The sequence below is a fragment of the Mytilus trossulus genome, chromosome 1 (assembly GCF_036588685.1).
Source record: "Mytilus trossulus isolate FHL-02 chromosome 1, PNRI_Mtr1.1.1.hap1, whole genome shotgun sequence".
Classification (NCBI taxonomy): Eukaryota; Metazoa; Mollusca; class Bivalvia; order Mytilida; family Mytilidae; genus Mytilus; species Mytilus trossulus.
In genome coordinates, this window is record NC_086373.1 from 109,314,969 (window position 1) to 109,330,558 (window position 15,590).

General features: G+C 32.9%; 2 protein-coding genes across 13 annotated transcripts in view; one reads left to right on the top strand and one right to left on the bottom strand.

The window, feature by feature from the left end:
• Positions 1 to 1,059: 1,059 nt before the first annotated feature.
• LOC134697197 (uncharacterized) lies at positions 1,060 to 2,976 on the top strand. The gene has a single exon (XM_063559294.1). It carries the CDS (start codon positions 1,131 to 1,133, stop codon positions 2,784 to 2,786), a length of 1,656 nt encoding a protein of 551 aa, XP_063415364.1. The 5' UTR covers positions 1,060 to 1,130; the 3' UTR covers positions 2,787 to 2,976.
• A 9,125-nt stretch (positions 2,977 to 12,101) lies between these two features.
• The window catches only part of LOC134697203 (probable 3',5'-cyclic phosphodiesterase pde-5), an 87,435-nt gene continuing 83,946 nt past the window's right edge, over positions 12,102 to 15,590 (bottom strand). For all 12 annotated transcript variants that reach the window (XM_063559319.1, XM_063559309.1, XM_063559347.1 and 9 more), the window contains 2 exons: positions 13,798 to 13,886; positions 12,102 to 12,992 (listed from right to left, as the gene is read on the bottom strand). In XM_063559319.1, the coding sequence (XP_063415389.1) occupies positions 12,632 to 12,992; positions 13,798 to 13,886 (450 nt within the window). In that variant the 3' untranslated portion in view covers positions 12,102 to 12,631. The remainder of the gene's footprint in view (positions 12,993 to 13,797; positions 13,887 to 15,590) is intronic.

The following is a 15,590-nucleotide window of genomic DNA, read 5'->3' on the forward strand; positions in this document are numbered from 1 at the left end:
CGTCCTGAAGTTGTTTTCCGTTCTCTAACTTTATTTGCCTCCTGACTAAATGTTATGAAACTTGTCCACAATGCGTATTACTACAAATTCAGATCATTTTAGAATTTCAGTGTTGTCACTTTTACCGTTTTATAGTTATGCCTGTTTACAAAATTGATGTCGTTTTCGTTTCTGTTCTCTAACTTAAGTTACAAGCCTCAACCAAATGTTATAAGACTTCTACACAATACACAAAACTCATATCAATAATATTGGGAATGTGTCAAAGCGACAACAACCCGACCATAGAGCAGACAACAGCCGAATGCCACCAATGGGTCTTCAATGTAGCGATATTAAAACTACCGCACCCGAAAAGACAGTGTAGAACAGTTCAAACGAGAAAACTAAGGGCCTTACTATATTAATATTTAATGTAATTGGTTATATATATATATTCTCTGTAATTTGTAGTTAATGAGAATTAAAATTCATTCATTCACTTATGTCCATAATGATAGATTCGTACCATCATAATATGATGCTTAGTCGCTCCATGGATTTTAGTACATGTACTAGTAATTTCTTGGATAATGTGAGAACGACAATATGATGATTATTTTAGAGACTCGTAAATATCAATTCGTGTTACTGAGTACAAGGATTTGTATACAAATCCTTGCTGAATATTATAAATTTTTATAAAAAAAACTTTATGGTTGCCCGAAAAATCAGTAAAACTCATATTTATGCGCTCTTATTTACGTTGTTTATAACTTAAGTTTTTCGGGAACTTCGACGCATTTTCATATATAATAGATCGATTTATAAATTTGTGAAGGAAACCCCCTTTTTAGTGTGGGAAAGGAAATGATGTTTTGTTCAATGAAATTTTATTTAAGTTTTCGTAATCTTTAATAAATCAAACGGTTATGACAATCACTTATTGATGGCAATTTTTTCCACATTCTAAACTTTAAAAACTGCTATAATAAAAATGTTCATTGAACTTCCTATAGTAATGGTTGATTTGTATTGTGAGTCAACATATGACTGATTTTAAACTCGTCCAACAGGTATGATAATTAGCCTGTACAGGTAAACACAGGTAATCATAATATTGGAATTGACATGTCGACAGTTGATACACAATGATCATGGCGAACGGGAGGGAATTGTATAGTACTGTGATCCCAGAATGGAATAGTGAACAAATACAACTTAAGAACTTGGTAATGAAATCCGACACACCCGTTGTGGCTAAAGTTATAAAAGGACAGTTTAGTAATTTAGGAGTTTCAAAAATTCCTTTAAGAAAACTGCATCAAGAAGTATTTGTACATTCGATTAAAACTGGAGTAAAAGTTCTAGCACATAGTGTTCAAAGATATGAAACGAAAGACGGACTGTGTCGCATAGTGCCATTGGACCAACGACTCTCTATACCTATATCATACAAAGGGTGGTTTGAAATACTCTCAGAAGACGGTAGGTCATCCAGACCCATTGAAACTGTTCAGAAACTTGCCAAAGAATTGCCAAATAAATGTCTAGTTCGCCAAAATGTTAAAGGCTTCTTAGCAAATAGTGAAGGTAAATTAACTTCTGACAATTCAAATATAATACCTGCAGGCGAACAGTTAATATTATCAGGAGAAATTACCACAACGACTTCCTCTGGGGAGCGGTTGAAGTTTTTAAAGTGCACAGATTCGAGAAACAATACATTATTTTTAAGCTTTGATCAAAGAGGATTATTCACGCCTATAGCAGGACCTAATGATGTTGCCGGTGTCTTTACCATAAGAGATATACTCAGTCGATTTAGACTTCCTATGACTGTAAAACTTGTGCAGGGGGTTTGGCCAAAAGTTGACAAAAACCGTTTCACAGGATTAACGCGATTTGATTGGGCATACACGGATGAAACAGCCTTTATGTGCCCCATCGATAAGGGAGAAATTAGGATTACACCAGTTCCAACAGACGTTCCCTTCAAACTAGTGACAGCCAGAAACATGTCTAATATCTCTATGACAGTGCCTTGTCAAGATATGATAACAAAATGCAACAAAATGGTTGCTAATTATAACAATACAATTCATCTTATTATATCCGTCCCGGAATCTGTGAAGAAAAATAGAACTCACTCTTTAGCGAATATCTTTTCTGGACAAACCAAACCACCTATAGAAAATAAAAACGGGAATAAACTTAAACGAGCCAGTAGTCGAGAAGATATTCTCCACGAGGAAGTGGATGATCTCTACCAATATCTCAGGGAAGGAAAACTGCCACCGAAGAGCAAATTTACTTATGAATCTGACGAGGAGAGCTACTTTGAGGAGCCTGCTTATGAACCTCTTGATGACTTCCGGTCTCGTCTCGCTATGATCGACAAAGGTAAACCAGGATATAACAATAGTAAATATAAACCAACGACTATGTATGATAGTACAAACACTGGATCATCACCAACATACGTCCGAATAGAGAGTAAACCTCAAACAGATCGTACCAAGGAGGACTCGCCTCCTCCAGTTCCTCCGCCCCGACGGTTCTCTCGCTCAGACTCTGCTCCTCAAATCATAGACAATCCTCGTCCAACAGACTCATCAAGTGGCTCAGGTTCCAAAGAAATTCATCGTATAGTCAGTGAAGCAACATTACAGAGAAAAACCAAACTGTCTAAACATAAGGATAAATATAAGCCAAAACAAACTCCTCAGCAACAGGAAGATAACAGGAGTTCAAGAACTGGGTCATCAGGCACCCGACGCCATTCATTAAACACTTTGTATTTATAACTGTCATTTATCAGTGTCCACACTTTAATGGTGCAAATGTGAATCCTTTCCGGAGCGAGTGTGTGTGTTGTTTAAAAGATAACTAGTCAAAGACCGAGGGAGATTATATTTTATTTAAGTATTATAAGCATCAAAGTCAAAATTTTATCATGTCATGTTTTATAATATTATTACTTAAAGTAACAAAGTAGTTATTCTTGTTTTTCGCTGAAGCCCTACGAAGACACTAATATTCATACAATTTATTAGATATGAATTACCGCATGACAAAAGACGACCACTAGAGGTTAATCAGATTAAATGTTTATAATTGATTGACAATTGATCCGTTTTGGGTGAATAAACCAGTTTAACGACTTTATCACTTTGACCAATACAAAGATCAAGTGTTAAGTAGGTATATAGTAAAGACATTTGAAAACAATACGCAGGTAAACTGAAAAATATCACCATATGATTTTCTGCAATATGATGATACAAAATTCAGGCTGTACAATTGCAAATTTTTATTATCTTCCACAGGCAAAAAAGGTCCAAATATCTCAAATACGTACTATAGAAATGAATGATTTAAACAATTAGAAATAAGTGAATAAATAATACGCATATTACTTGAACCAAATCTAAAGACGAGAAAAAAAGAAGGAATTCAGCAACAAATATCAAAATCATGCAACAAACTAGAATTTGAATGTTTTTTGGTAAATATTTCTGTCAGTCAAATAATAATAAAAACATTAAGATTGAAAGATAGTCAATGCATTAAAAAGACACTCGTGAGCTATTAGGTTCTATTTACGAAAAAGATTTAATAGTAAATTTTTCATACTCTACAAACTCAATTGAATTTAATGTATATTGCCAGTATTCTGTGTCGTATAGGTTGATTCACTGATCAATATATGAGACTATGTTTGTATAGATCTTGTATCCGTCCAATATATATATGTCGATCGCATATTTCAATAAGCAACTTCAATTCCAAACTTGTTTGTGTCGTATATATTTTATGTTTGCCGCATACATACAATTTTCTCGTTCATGCGTGTAGAAGTCCGGGAATGTTAGTCTCATTTCTTCAGCAACTACAGCTAAATCGCAGCTATAACAGATGCTACATATGAGAGCAGGATCTGCAGTTTACCCTCCCAGAGCACATGAAATGACCCTAGATTTTGATGGATTTCGTGTTGCTCAGTTTTAAGTTTTTTCAATGCTGTGTTGTTGGTAGGTTTTTGTCTTTCTTTTTAACCATGACGTTGTCAGTTTATAGTCGAATGATGAGTTTGAGTGTCCATTTGGTATCTTTCACCCCTTGTTGTGATGGTCTGTACCACTCTTCATATTTGTAACTTTTATAAAATGTATTGTGCATTTTCAGACAAGTCACACATCTTCCTGTGCTGCATACCTGCAATAAAGGGGAGGTGGCATGACCGTTTTTAGTCCGAAAATATCCTTTTCAGCAAAATTTCAAAATTTGATTACCTCGATGTATATTTGAAAAAAATGCCTTAGCGCATTTCGATTTTCTTATATTTATCCAATATCAATAACAAGCGACAACAAACTACACTCATCTTATCAAATGAACGATGAAATTCTTGGAAAACTAGGAGGTATTCAGTGGAAAACTAGGAGGTATTCAGTGGAAAACTAGGAGGTATTCAGTGGAAAACTAGGAGGTATTCAGTGAACAAGTACATGCTCCTAGTGTCACTTTGTAGTTGGAATGTACAAGTACCCTGCCACGTCAACTTGATTTTTTGTCCATCTGATGAGTTAAGCCTTTTTCAACTGATTTTTATAGTTCGTTCTTATGTTGTACTGTTATACCACTGTCCCAGGTTAGGGGAAAAAAGGGGGGGGGGTGGAATCCCACTAACAAGTTTATTTTTTTTGTACATAAATAAAGCCGTTAGTTTTCTCGTTTGAAGTGTTTTACATTGTCATTTCGGGGCCTTTTATAGCGGACTATGCTATGCGATATGGTCTTTGCTCATTGTTGAAGGCCGTACGGTGACCTATAGTTGTTAATTTCTGTGTTATTTTGGTCTCTTGTGGACAGTTGTCTCATAATAGATATAGGAAGATGTGGTGTGAGTGCCAATGAGACAACTCTCCATCCAAATAACAATTTAAAAATTAAACCATTATAGGTTAAAGTACGGCCTTCAACACGGAGCCTTGGCTCACACCGAACAACAAGCTATAAAGGGCCCCAAAATTACTAGTGTAAAACCATTCAAACGGGAAAACCAACGGTCTAATCTATATAAACAAAACGAGAAACGAGAAACACGTATATATTACATAAACAAACGACAACTACTGTACATCAGATTCCTAACTTAGGACAGGTGCAAACATTTGCAGCGGGATAAGCACATCTTCTTTTTTATACTTACTCTATAATGCAGGCTGAAGACAGTCCTTAATCTACCGGTCCTTAATCTTTGTGACTTTCAATGCATTTTAAATAAATGAAAACAATGTTTCTTTAGATTTCGTTCTTATAAATGTCAAGTTGTCCAAATGATTCGCACCCACCCAGACTATTGTATTATTTTAATACCCCCACTTCTCGGATCTTTGGACTATCAATATTTATACAAGAATATTACCATTCGTCCTTTACTTTATTTACAGGTAATCACAAGTTAAAACTACTGTTAGAAGGAAGACTGTATTTTCTTTTAATTCTAAAGCTCAGTGACATAACAAAGCAAGTCAGTAGAGTGAGGCTGTATTCCATGTTAGTAATATAATAAATTCATTTTAGTAACCAAATAGGCTATTCAGATATTTTGCAGACATATAATGGGTTGAATAAGAGCACTTTTAAAATGATTCGCTTTTGATTTGATTTCCGCTTACTTATTACAATCCCTAGCACTCCAGTTGCTTTGATCTCCTTCCTGTTTTGTTAAAAGAAATGAAGCGATAAATATTATTTGAATGATCTGTTTATATATAAATGATTTAGTGAAGTGTAAAATTTAACAAATTATTTCTTAAAATAATTATGCGAAGATAAGTTTATTTTTTGTAAACTTTAAAGTATTATTTTAGTATTGTGATTACCTTATTAAAGTTTTATTTGCAGACTTTGTTGATTAATACTACTGTATTATTTGGTCATAGAAAACACTCTGTACATCTTGTATTATGGCATGGCATTTCAGTAGTAACATTTGTTTTCATGGTTCATTTGTCTGTCACAAATTTAAAATAGCCTAAATTATCATGGTACTGAAAATCTTTAAAAATGGCTCTATGGTAACATTTAAGGGAGACACGGAAAACCCTTTAAAAAAATAAAATGAGAGAGACTATGTTAGAAATAGATATGTGTTCGTAAAATTCAATAAAATTACATTTGCATGGAGAGGTGGCGAACCTTTTCTATGACTTATGTGAAAATATTGTAATATCGCAGTGTTTGCTTTCATTTTTGTAAACTCGAATTTTCAGATCTTACCGTGAGCTGTATGAAATTTCGAAAATAGCCACTAGAATGCGAACTGACATGATATTTATCGTAACCGCTTCACACCATGCATATGATCATATTATATACCACATGTTCGAATTTCATCGTAATTCATTCAGTAGTTTTATTTTTTTCCCCGTTTATATTTGTATGGTAAGTTATTGTAGTTACGTCTTACACGGCAAAAATGGCATTATGAACACAAGACATATTGCTTAATTATGTAATAATACATAAAATTAAATATTTTAAAATTAGGTTTTATTTAATATTGATTCAACTGATGAACCGATCTTCTAATCTTGAGCGAATTGCAACTGATTTGTACAGTTTACTTCTGTATTGCATTGTCACACCAATGTTCAAGTTAAGGGGAATTAAGCCGTTAGATTTCTCGTAAAAAAAAGTCACATTTTTCATGTACGGTCGCCCGTAATTGCTGAACTTTTGAATTGGTGGATAGTTGTCTCATTGGTAATCATAACACAACTTATTTGTATATTGCTGTGGAATAAAAGGGAGTAACCCTTCATCAAATTATCCCCTCTGTCCTCATAACTCTCAGACTCAAAATGGTTTATATCATGCAACGTACAGACAAATTCTAGGTATGGAAGATGAACTGAAAAGACCGAGGATAAACCTATATTGATGATTTTAAACGTAAATATGATCCGATATTTAGTGTTTTATACAATGGATCTATTTAAAACAAGACACAAAGCACCTTTATATGTCTATGTATACTATTTCTTATTTATACATTATATATTTAGCTCGAATTTGACATTAGGGGTGTTTTCCATCAAACATTAGCAACATATCAGTCATCACATATAGACATGTTTTTGTTCTATAGAGATTTTCCCGATAATATCGTTGTAGTTTCGATCTTAAAAATGGTTTATATCCGAAACCAAATACCTGTTTTTACCTGAAAAAGGTCATACTAGTATATAAAGATCTGACGACAAAAAAAACGTGTATTGTAAGAATTTGTGTATTGAACAAAGAAGAATATTAGTAGACTTGTAATCCTCAGATCAGCATAAACCCTTTATATTAGTTTATATTAATTACTTAAAATGGCATAATGACATCAAATTCAGGGTCGCTTTAAATATGTAATCTATAATATCCTTTGTTAAACTTATACAAATAAAACGATTTAAAATCAATTAAAGTTGCGTGTGAAAGGAAATTATCAGACAACTTAGGATACAATAAACACTATATCCCACGTAAAAAGAGTATACAATTAAATACTGATTTCAAAAGAGAAATAGTCATCACTTTTAACAAAGACACTGTCTATCATATTTCACACATTTGCTTGCTTCGAGTAACAAGATTCTTTTTGTTTTGTCACGGTCTAATCATGCAGCTATGATATGGGATATTGATCAAAAGTATTAGGAAGGTGGCCCTTTTTCTCAAATAATCCACTAAAACATGACCAAGACAATCTTTGTGACAGAACACCGCGAAAATTCCCCCTAAGACAAAAAGTAAAACAAAACATCAAACAACTGTTCTCAAATACATTCAGTGTTACAGAACACTAAGCAAATATTCTCTCAGACCTTCGGTGTTACAGATACGTACACTAGCCATGCGTTGCAGAACCTAACACCTAGTGACTGTTCCTAAAGACCATCAGTGAAACATAACACCAAAGTAACTGTTCCTTCAGACATTAAGTGTAATAAAACAACAAATAGCTTCAACCTAGTTTAAAAGCTCAATTAAGACCTGATACATTAGACAAGAAGTGTAACTGTTTAATCAGGACGTTTTACAGTAGACAAGAATTGTAACTGTTTAATCAGGACGTTTTACTTTATACATTAAATATTCAACGCTGACTAAGGACATAAGACTAACTTGAAGAACTGAGAAAAAAACCAATGAGACATGATAAATGAGAAATTAAATGGTTCTGAACACTAGGGATGTATAACATGACACTTAGTGTTACTAAACACTGAGGATGTGGTACATGACACTTAGTGTAAATGAGGATGGGATACACATGACACTTAGTGTTACTGAACACTGATGATGTAATACATGACACTAGGTGTTACTGAACACTGAGGATGTGGTACGTGACACTTAGTGTAAATGAGGATGGGATACAAGGGACCTGGGTACATGACACTTAGTGTTACTGAACACTGACGATGTGATGAATGACACATAGTGTTACTGAACACCGATGATTTTATACATGACACTTTGTGTAACTGAACACAGAGGATGTGATACATGACACTGAATGTTGACAGAACACTGAAGATGTGATACATGACACTTAGTGTAACTGAACACCGAGGATGTGATACATACCACGTTGTGTAACTGAACACTAAAATGTGAAACATGACACTTAATGTTACTGAACACTGAGGATGTGTTTCATGACACTTAGCGTTATTGAACACTGAGGATGGGATACATGACACTTAGTGTTGCTGAACATGGATGATTTGATAAATGACAATTAAATGTTACTGAACACCAAGGATGTGATACATGACACTTAGTGTTACTGAACAAATAGGATGTAATACATGACACTTATTGTGACAGAACACAGAGGATGTAATACATGACACTTATTGTAACAGAACACTGAGGATGTGATACATGACACTTCGTGTTATTGAACACTGAGGGTGTGACACATGACACTTAGTGTTACTGAACAGAGGATAGAACACGTGACACTTAGTGTGACAGAACACTGAGGATGTGATACATGACACTTCATGTTACTGAACACTGGAATGTAATACATGACACTTAATGTTACTGAACACTGAGGATGTGTTTCATGACACTTAGTGTTACTGAACACTGAGGATGGAAAACATTACACTTAGTGTGACAGAACACTGAGGATGTGATACATGACACTTCGTGTTTCTGAACACTGAGGATGGGTCGGGTTGTTGTCTCTTTGACACATTCCCCATTTCCATTCTCAATTTTACTAAGTGTGACTGAACACAGAGGATGTTTTTCATGACGCTTAGTGTTACTGAACACTGAGGATGGAAAACATTACACTTAATGTGACAGAACACTGAGGATGTGACACATGACAGTTAGTGTTACTGAACACTGAGGATGGGTCGGGTTGTTGTCTCTTTGACACATTCCCCATTTCCATTCTCAATTTTACTAAGTGTGACTGAACACAGAGGATGTGATATATGCCACTTAGGGTTACTGAACACTGAGGACAAACTACATGGCAGTTAGTGTTACTGAACACCGAGGATGTGCATCATGACAATTAGTGTTACTGAACACCATGAATGTACTACAAGACATTTTACATAAACAATTTAGTTTCATTGAAACCTAAAGAAATGTACAGGAAACTGAGGACATCTTACATGAGACGGATAGTCATACTGATGTGGTCACTGAAGGCAATGATTATGAGGAACATATTAGATGAATCTTTCAGTGTTACTGATTGTTAAGGACATGTTTCAAGAGACACCAATCAGGACATGTTATCCATCACACAGAGTTTTACAGAATACATAGAAACTATGGACACATTGAATGAGACAGAACACCAAGGATTGTTACCTCCAATTGTTGAATTCCTAGCTGACAAAATTTAGGTTTCACTTTTCCTTCATATGTAGTATCCATTTTCAAAATAATTAATTTGAAAGGATGTTGTAATACATGTATTACTTTAATCAAGAAACTAACTAATGCAGGTCAGCCGTAGTCACTAATGGTCTCCTGTATTAAATATCTGTATTAGATAAACTACTGTGCTATGTAAATTAACAGAAATAAAATTGAGAATGGAAATGGGGAATGTATCAAAGAGACAACAACCCGACCATAGAAAAAACAACAGCAGAAGGTCACCAATAGGTCTTCAATGTAACGAGAAATTTCCGCACCCGGAGGCGTCCTTCAGCTGGCCCCTAAACAAATATATACTAGTTCAGTGATAATGAACATCATACTAATTTCCAAATTGTACACAAGAATCTAAAATTAAAATAATACAAGACTAACAAAGACCATAGGCTCCTGACTTGGGACAGGCACCAAAATGTGGAGGGGTAAAACATGTTTATGAGATCTCAACCCTCCCCTAAACCTCTAGCCAATGTAGAAAAGTAAACGTAGAAACAAAAGTAAAGTCTGTTTCTTTAGGTAAGAATTTTCACTGAGATTAAGTAAGAGACACATAGTATAAAATAATAATTTAATGAATAACAATATCACAATATCAATATTATCAATATATTATTCCTTTTGATCTACAATAAAATACTGTATAATATACATTGTACAAATATGTCCACTTAAAACAACTGACCAGTGCATTATAGCGGCTGGAGTACCGATATGAAAGCTATTACTGAACCAACATTAAAAGGAGAGTTAACTATTATAATTTATGTAAAACAACTAGTTTTTCTGTTACAAACATTAAAACATGTTAATGGTACTACCATGGAAACAAAATTTTGCCAGAATTTGTGAGAGCATTTATTAATATGGTCATATTAAATTATTGTAATTTTGAATTTTCATATTTTGGAATAAACCAAAAAGCATGTTCAAGAAATCTATCATGGTGGGATGATGATTATCACTTGGATTTAAATTTAGTTTATCATGGAATTATGTTCAGTTTAAAATGAAACTTTTAGAACAATTTACCAAGAAGATCAACAGTGTGTTCATAAATTTAATAATTGTATGATTTTACTAAATAATATACTTTTAGGGAAATAATATCAATTCTACACATAAAAATCTTACAATGAATTATACAGTAATTATAAATAAACAATTCAAAGAAAATAAATAAATAAATCATATGATCAGTCTATCACTTATTTAAAAATTCAAAGTAAAGTTGAGTATTTTTTTGCGTTTCGAAGAAGCAAATAAAAACATATAGCAACAGACTCTTAATGAAAAAAACAATAAACAATCTATCTCTTTACAGGGTACCCAAAATGTCTGTCTTTACATTATATCTCCAAATATAAGCACAACTAAAAATTTCTAGGGAATAATTTATAAAATGTTTAAGAATAAATAATGAACCAATATACAAGCTGTTTTTCTACCTAACAATATAAAATTAAGCTTATTCAATAAAATAACACAATGCTTAAAATAATTGAATTAACTATAATTTTTGTAACTGTTTTCAAAATAAAAGCTCTGTTCAATTTTCAGAAAATATTTCTGCTTCTCATTAAAGAATAAACTGATAAATGAGAATTAACAATATACCAGTATTTTTTTTATTAACTCTTTTAATCAATTTCTTAAAAAAATGTGGGAAAGGTAATAAAACATGAGTAAACAAATGTTATTGGTGATCAGTTAATAAAAAATAATTCTGCTTATATAAACTGAAGACACACCTACATGTATTGTTTTTGGCATGACTGGATTATGTTGTTTGGAGATCTCTAACAATTCTATATCAATAATGTATAAATAATGCTACTTTTACACAAACTTACATACATGTGTGTACACTATGACAATACTTTACACTAACTTACATACATGTGAGTACACTAGGACAATACCAATAATGGAAGTAACATACACAAAACCTCACGGCTTGTTTGCACCAATGTAATCATGTCCACTGTGCACGAAAGATAAAACTTCAATCTCTTCTCTTAATATTAGACCATTTATATAATGTTTTTTTATATGAGAGTTAAACTGTTGACAAGACCTTAAATCAAGAAAGCCATAAACTTTCTTAAAATATAAATATAAGGATTTTTATCAAAAATGTGTTTTTCTATTGTTTGATAAATGGCTTTCCATAATGAAATATAAACAAGAATATGCGTCTCTATGCCCTGCCTACACCATCAAGTGCCAATGATTAGTAAATGGTAAATACCGTCAAAATCATAATGTGGCATAGAATTGGAAAACCTTGCCTCACAAGGAACAAGTGCCAAAAGTTACTCATTGATGGTAAATCAAAAACTTTATCCAGAGAAGGAATTTGATTCACACTCTCACATTTCTATGTTCAGTGAACCATGAAATAAGACTCTCAAGTTATTTTTTAAACATTATTATTGACATATGTTCATAATAGTCTCAAGGTGATGTGTGACCACAACTTCATGATAGACCTTAACCAAAAACTTTAATGATACAAGACAGACAGATGAATAGGCCAGAAAACATTACACCCCAATCTACCGAAGTTGGGCATAAAAAATAAATATCACATGATGACTGTTGACCAGTACAATGGCACATACTATATATAGAACAGATGAATGAGCACTTTAGAACTGTAAACGTGGATGATTTATTATGTGTTGTCCCGTTCAGTTAAATTATTATCGTTATCACTATGAACCAACACAGATGATTCAGATCTAACGTCTGTGAGTAAGCTCCCTTTCTCAGATGGATTCTCTATAGACTTATTTTTGTTTTCTTCCACTGATTCCATTTTGCTTTCTTCTGTAAGTTCATCTTTGTTCTCTGCATTAGCGTCAACTTTGTTTTGTATGTCTGAGTCATCTTCTTCTGTTTGTTTATTTGTTTTTGAGGAGTCTTGTTTGTTTTCACTAGTTTTATATTCCAATTGTTTGACGCACTGTTCAGGAGGAAGTTGATCTACTGTCAGTTTATTTTCGGCGAGGTATTTCCATTTTTTCAAATTAGACCTGTAAACAGATGATTAATATCAGTCTTCAAATCAAAATTATAATAAAATTGAGAATGGAAATGGGGAATGTATCAAAGAGACAACAATCCGACCATAGAAAAAAACAACAGCAGAAGGTCACCAACAGGTCTTCAATGTAACAAGAAATTCCTGCACCTGGAAGTGTCCTTCAGCTGGCCCCTAAACAAATATATACTAGTCTAGTGATAATGAACATAGTATACATTTTGAAACAGACAATGCACATTTATAAATCCTTAAAAAAAATGCAATCAGAACTTAAATATATTGTAGACCTATACATTTTTTAGTTTTATTGCAATAGTTTTAATCTTATTCTTGTATGTGTGTTTATCATATATATATTCAAGATTTTTTGCCAGAATATACAGTCACTCTGTTTTTAAAATATTACATGAGGAAAGTGTGACATAATATTCGTCAGACAAACAGACGGACAAACTGGAAAGGTAAATGCATTATAGCCCCCATTTTTAGAGTGGGCTCAATTATAATAAGGTAAATGCTTCAGCTATACTAAGGTTCATCAATACTAAGGCTTTTATAATCTTGTCTACTGTATCTGAATAGGCATGCCAAGGCCTTTTATAGCGGACTATGTGGTATGGGCTTTGTTCATTGTTGAAGGCTGTACAGTGACCTAGTAGTTGTTAATTTCTGTGTCATTTGGTCTCTTGTGCAGAGTTGTCTCATTGGCAATCATAACACATCTTCTTTTTTTATATTCTCATTGTAAATTCCATCAGCAATTGCTTGAGTCCATTACATAACACTATACTTACACAGCACCATCCACCATAGGTTTGGTATTTGGTAAAACCTGAGCCATCAGTTCATAACATGGTAAACAAATACCAACCAGGAACCCAACCTGTTAAAACAGAAAACACATAAATCAATGTTTATACAAACAAATGATTGGAGGGAACTGGTCCTTACCTTAAAAATCTAATGTTCATGAATACACCTAATAAATGAGGTCAAGGTCAGATGAACCCTGTCAGATAGACTGATGTTTTTACACTTAATCCATTGAAAGTTAGATGTGTACTGATTGATATTTTAATTAGATACCGGGTAGTTGATTTTTTTATTATTTGTTGTTGGCTTTGAATTAGCTGCCAGTAACTTGAGTACTCTCAGATCTGTACTTAATTTTGTTTCTTTTTTTGTTGTTAGGGATGAGGAATGTATAAATACTGTCAACCAACTAATTAAAAGGAGGGATTTATTTTTGGGATTTTCAGAGAAGAAAAATAAAGCAAATATATATAGTTCATGATATCTTAAAATTTGGATCTTTCTTTAACTAACTACATCAAATGTACATTGTATTTGAAAATCTTGAAATTAAATCGTAGCAAAGTTGGCCTAGAAAGGGCTCAACATGAAATAAATTATCTGTGAAAATAAGTTGTTTTACAGTACCCTGTCATATCAACTCTGTGTATTTGTATCATGTTTTTTTGCTTTGTATTGATATGGTGAGTTTCAAACTTTTCAGCTGATTTTGATAGTTTGTTCTTATGTTGTGCTATTACATTACTGTCCATGGTTACGAGGATTGAGCTACCAAACATGTTTGATCCAGCCACATTCTTTATAGATCTTTATATGCCTGTCCCAAGTCAGGAGGGAGTAGTTCAGTCATTGTTGTTGGTTCCATGCATCAAATATTGCTGATCTTATGTTTATAGTTTCTTAGAAAAAGTTAACCATGAACACGACCAAGACTATATCAATAACAATTAATAGTTCAAAGCTATGCAGTTGATGAAGATGAATCATGTTCTCAACTAAATGAAGATTGAAGTCACAAAACATATAAGTTAAAACTAAACTGTTAACTTTTGATAAAAAATAATCAATATCATTATTTTATTATTTCTTTCAAGAGTTTTTGGCTTGTTACATTTTTTCTTTATCCAAAAATTAAAATGCAGTAAAAAATTAATGAAATCTTAGACATTACAATATACATCACTTCGAAAATGTAATTCAAAGAACACATTGAAGTAAAAATTTACATACATCAAACTAAATGTGATTGTGAATGTTATTTTTAAAAAGCAATAATGTTGTGACAAGTTTCTGCAATAACACTCATTAGGTACACTCTAAACAACATTTAGAAGGCCAGAATACAATTATTAGAAAGCAAGAACAAACAACATTTAGAAGGCCAGAATACAATTATTAGAAAGCAAGAACAAACAACATTTAGAAGGCCAGAAAACAATTATTAGAAAGCAAGAACAAACAACATTTAGAAGGCCAGAAAACAATTATTAGAAAGCAAGAACAAACAACATTTAGAAGGCCAGAAAACAATTATTAGAAAGCAAGAACAAACAACATTTAGAAGGCCAGAAAACAATTATTAGAAAGCAAGAACAAACAACATTTAGAAGGCCAGAATACAATTATTAGAAAGCAAGAACAAACAACATTTAGAAGGCCAGAATACAATTATTAGAAAGCAAGAACAAACAACATTTAGAAGGCCAGAATACAATTATTAGAAAGCAAGAACAAACAACATTTAGAAGGCCAGAAAACAATTATTAGAAAGCAA

Bases quoted from the DNA above. Each gene is read 5' to 3' on its own strand.
- LOC134697197 (XM_063559294.1), top strand. From the start codon at position 1,131: ATGATCATGGCGAACGGGAGGGAATTGTATAGTACTGTGATCCCAGAA.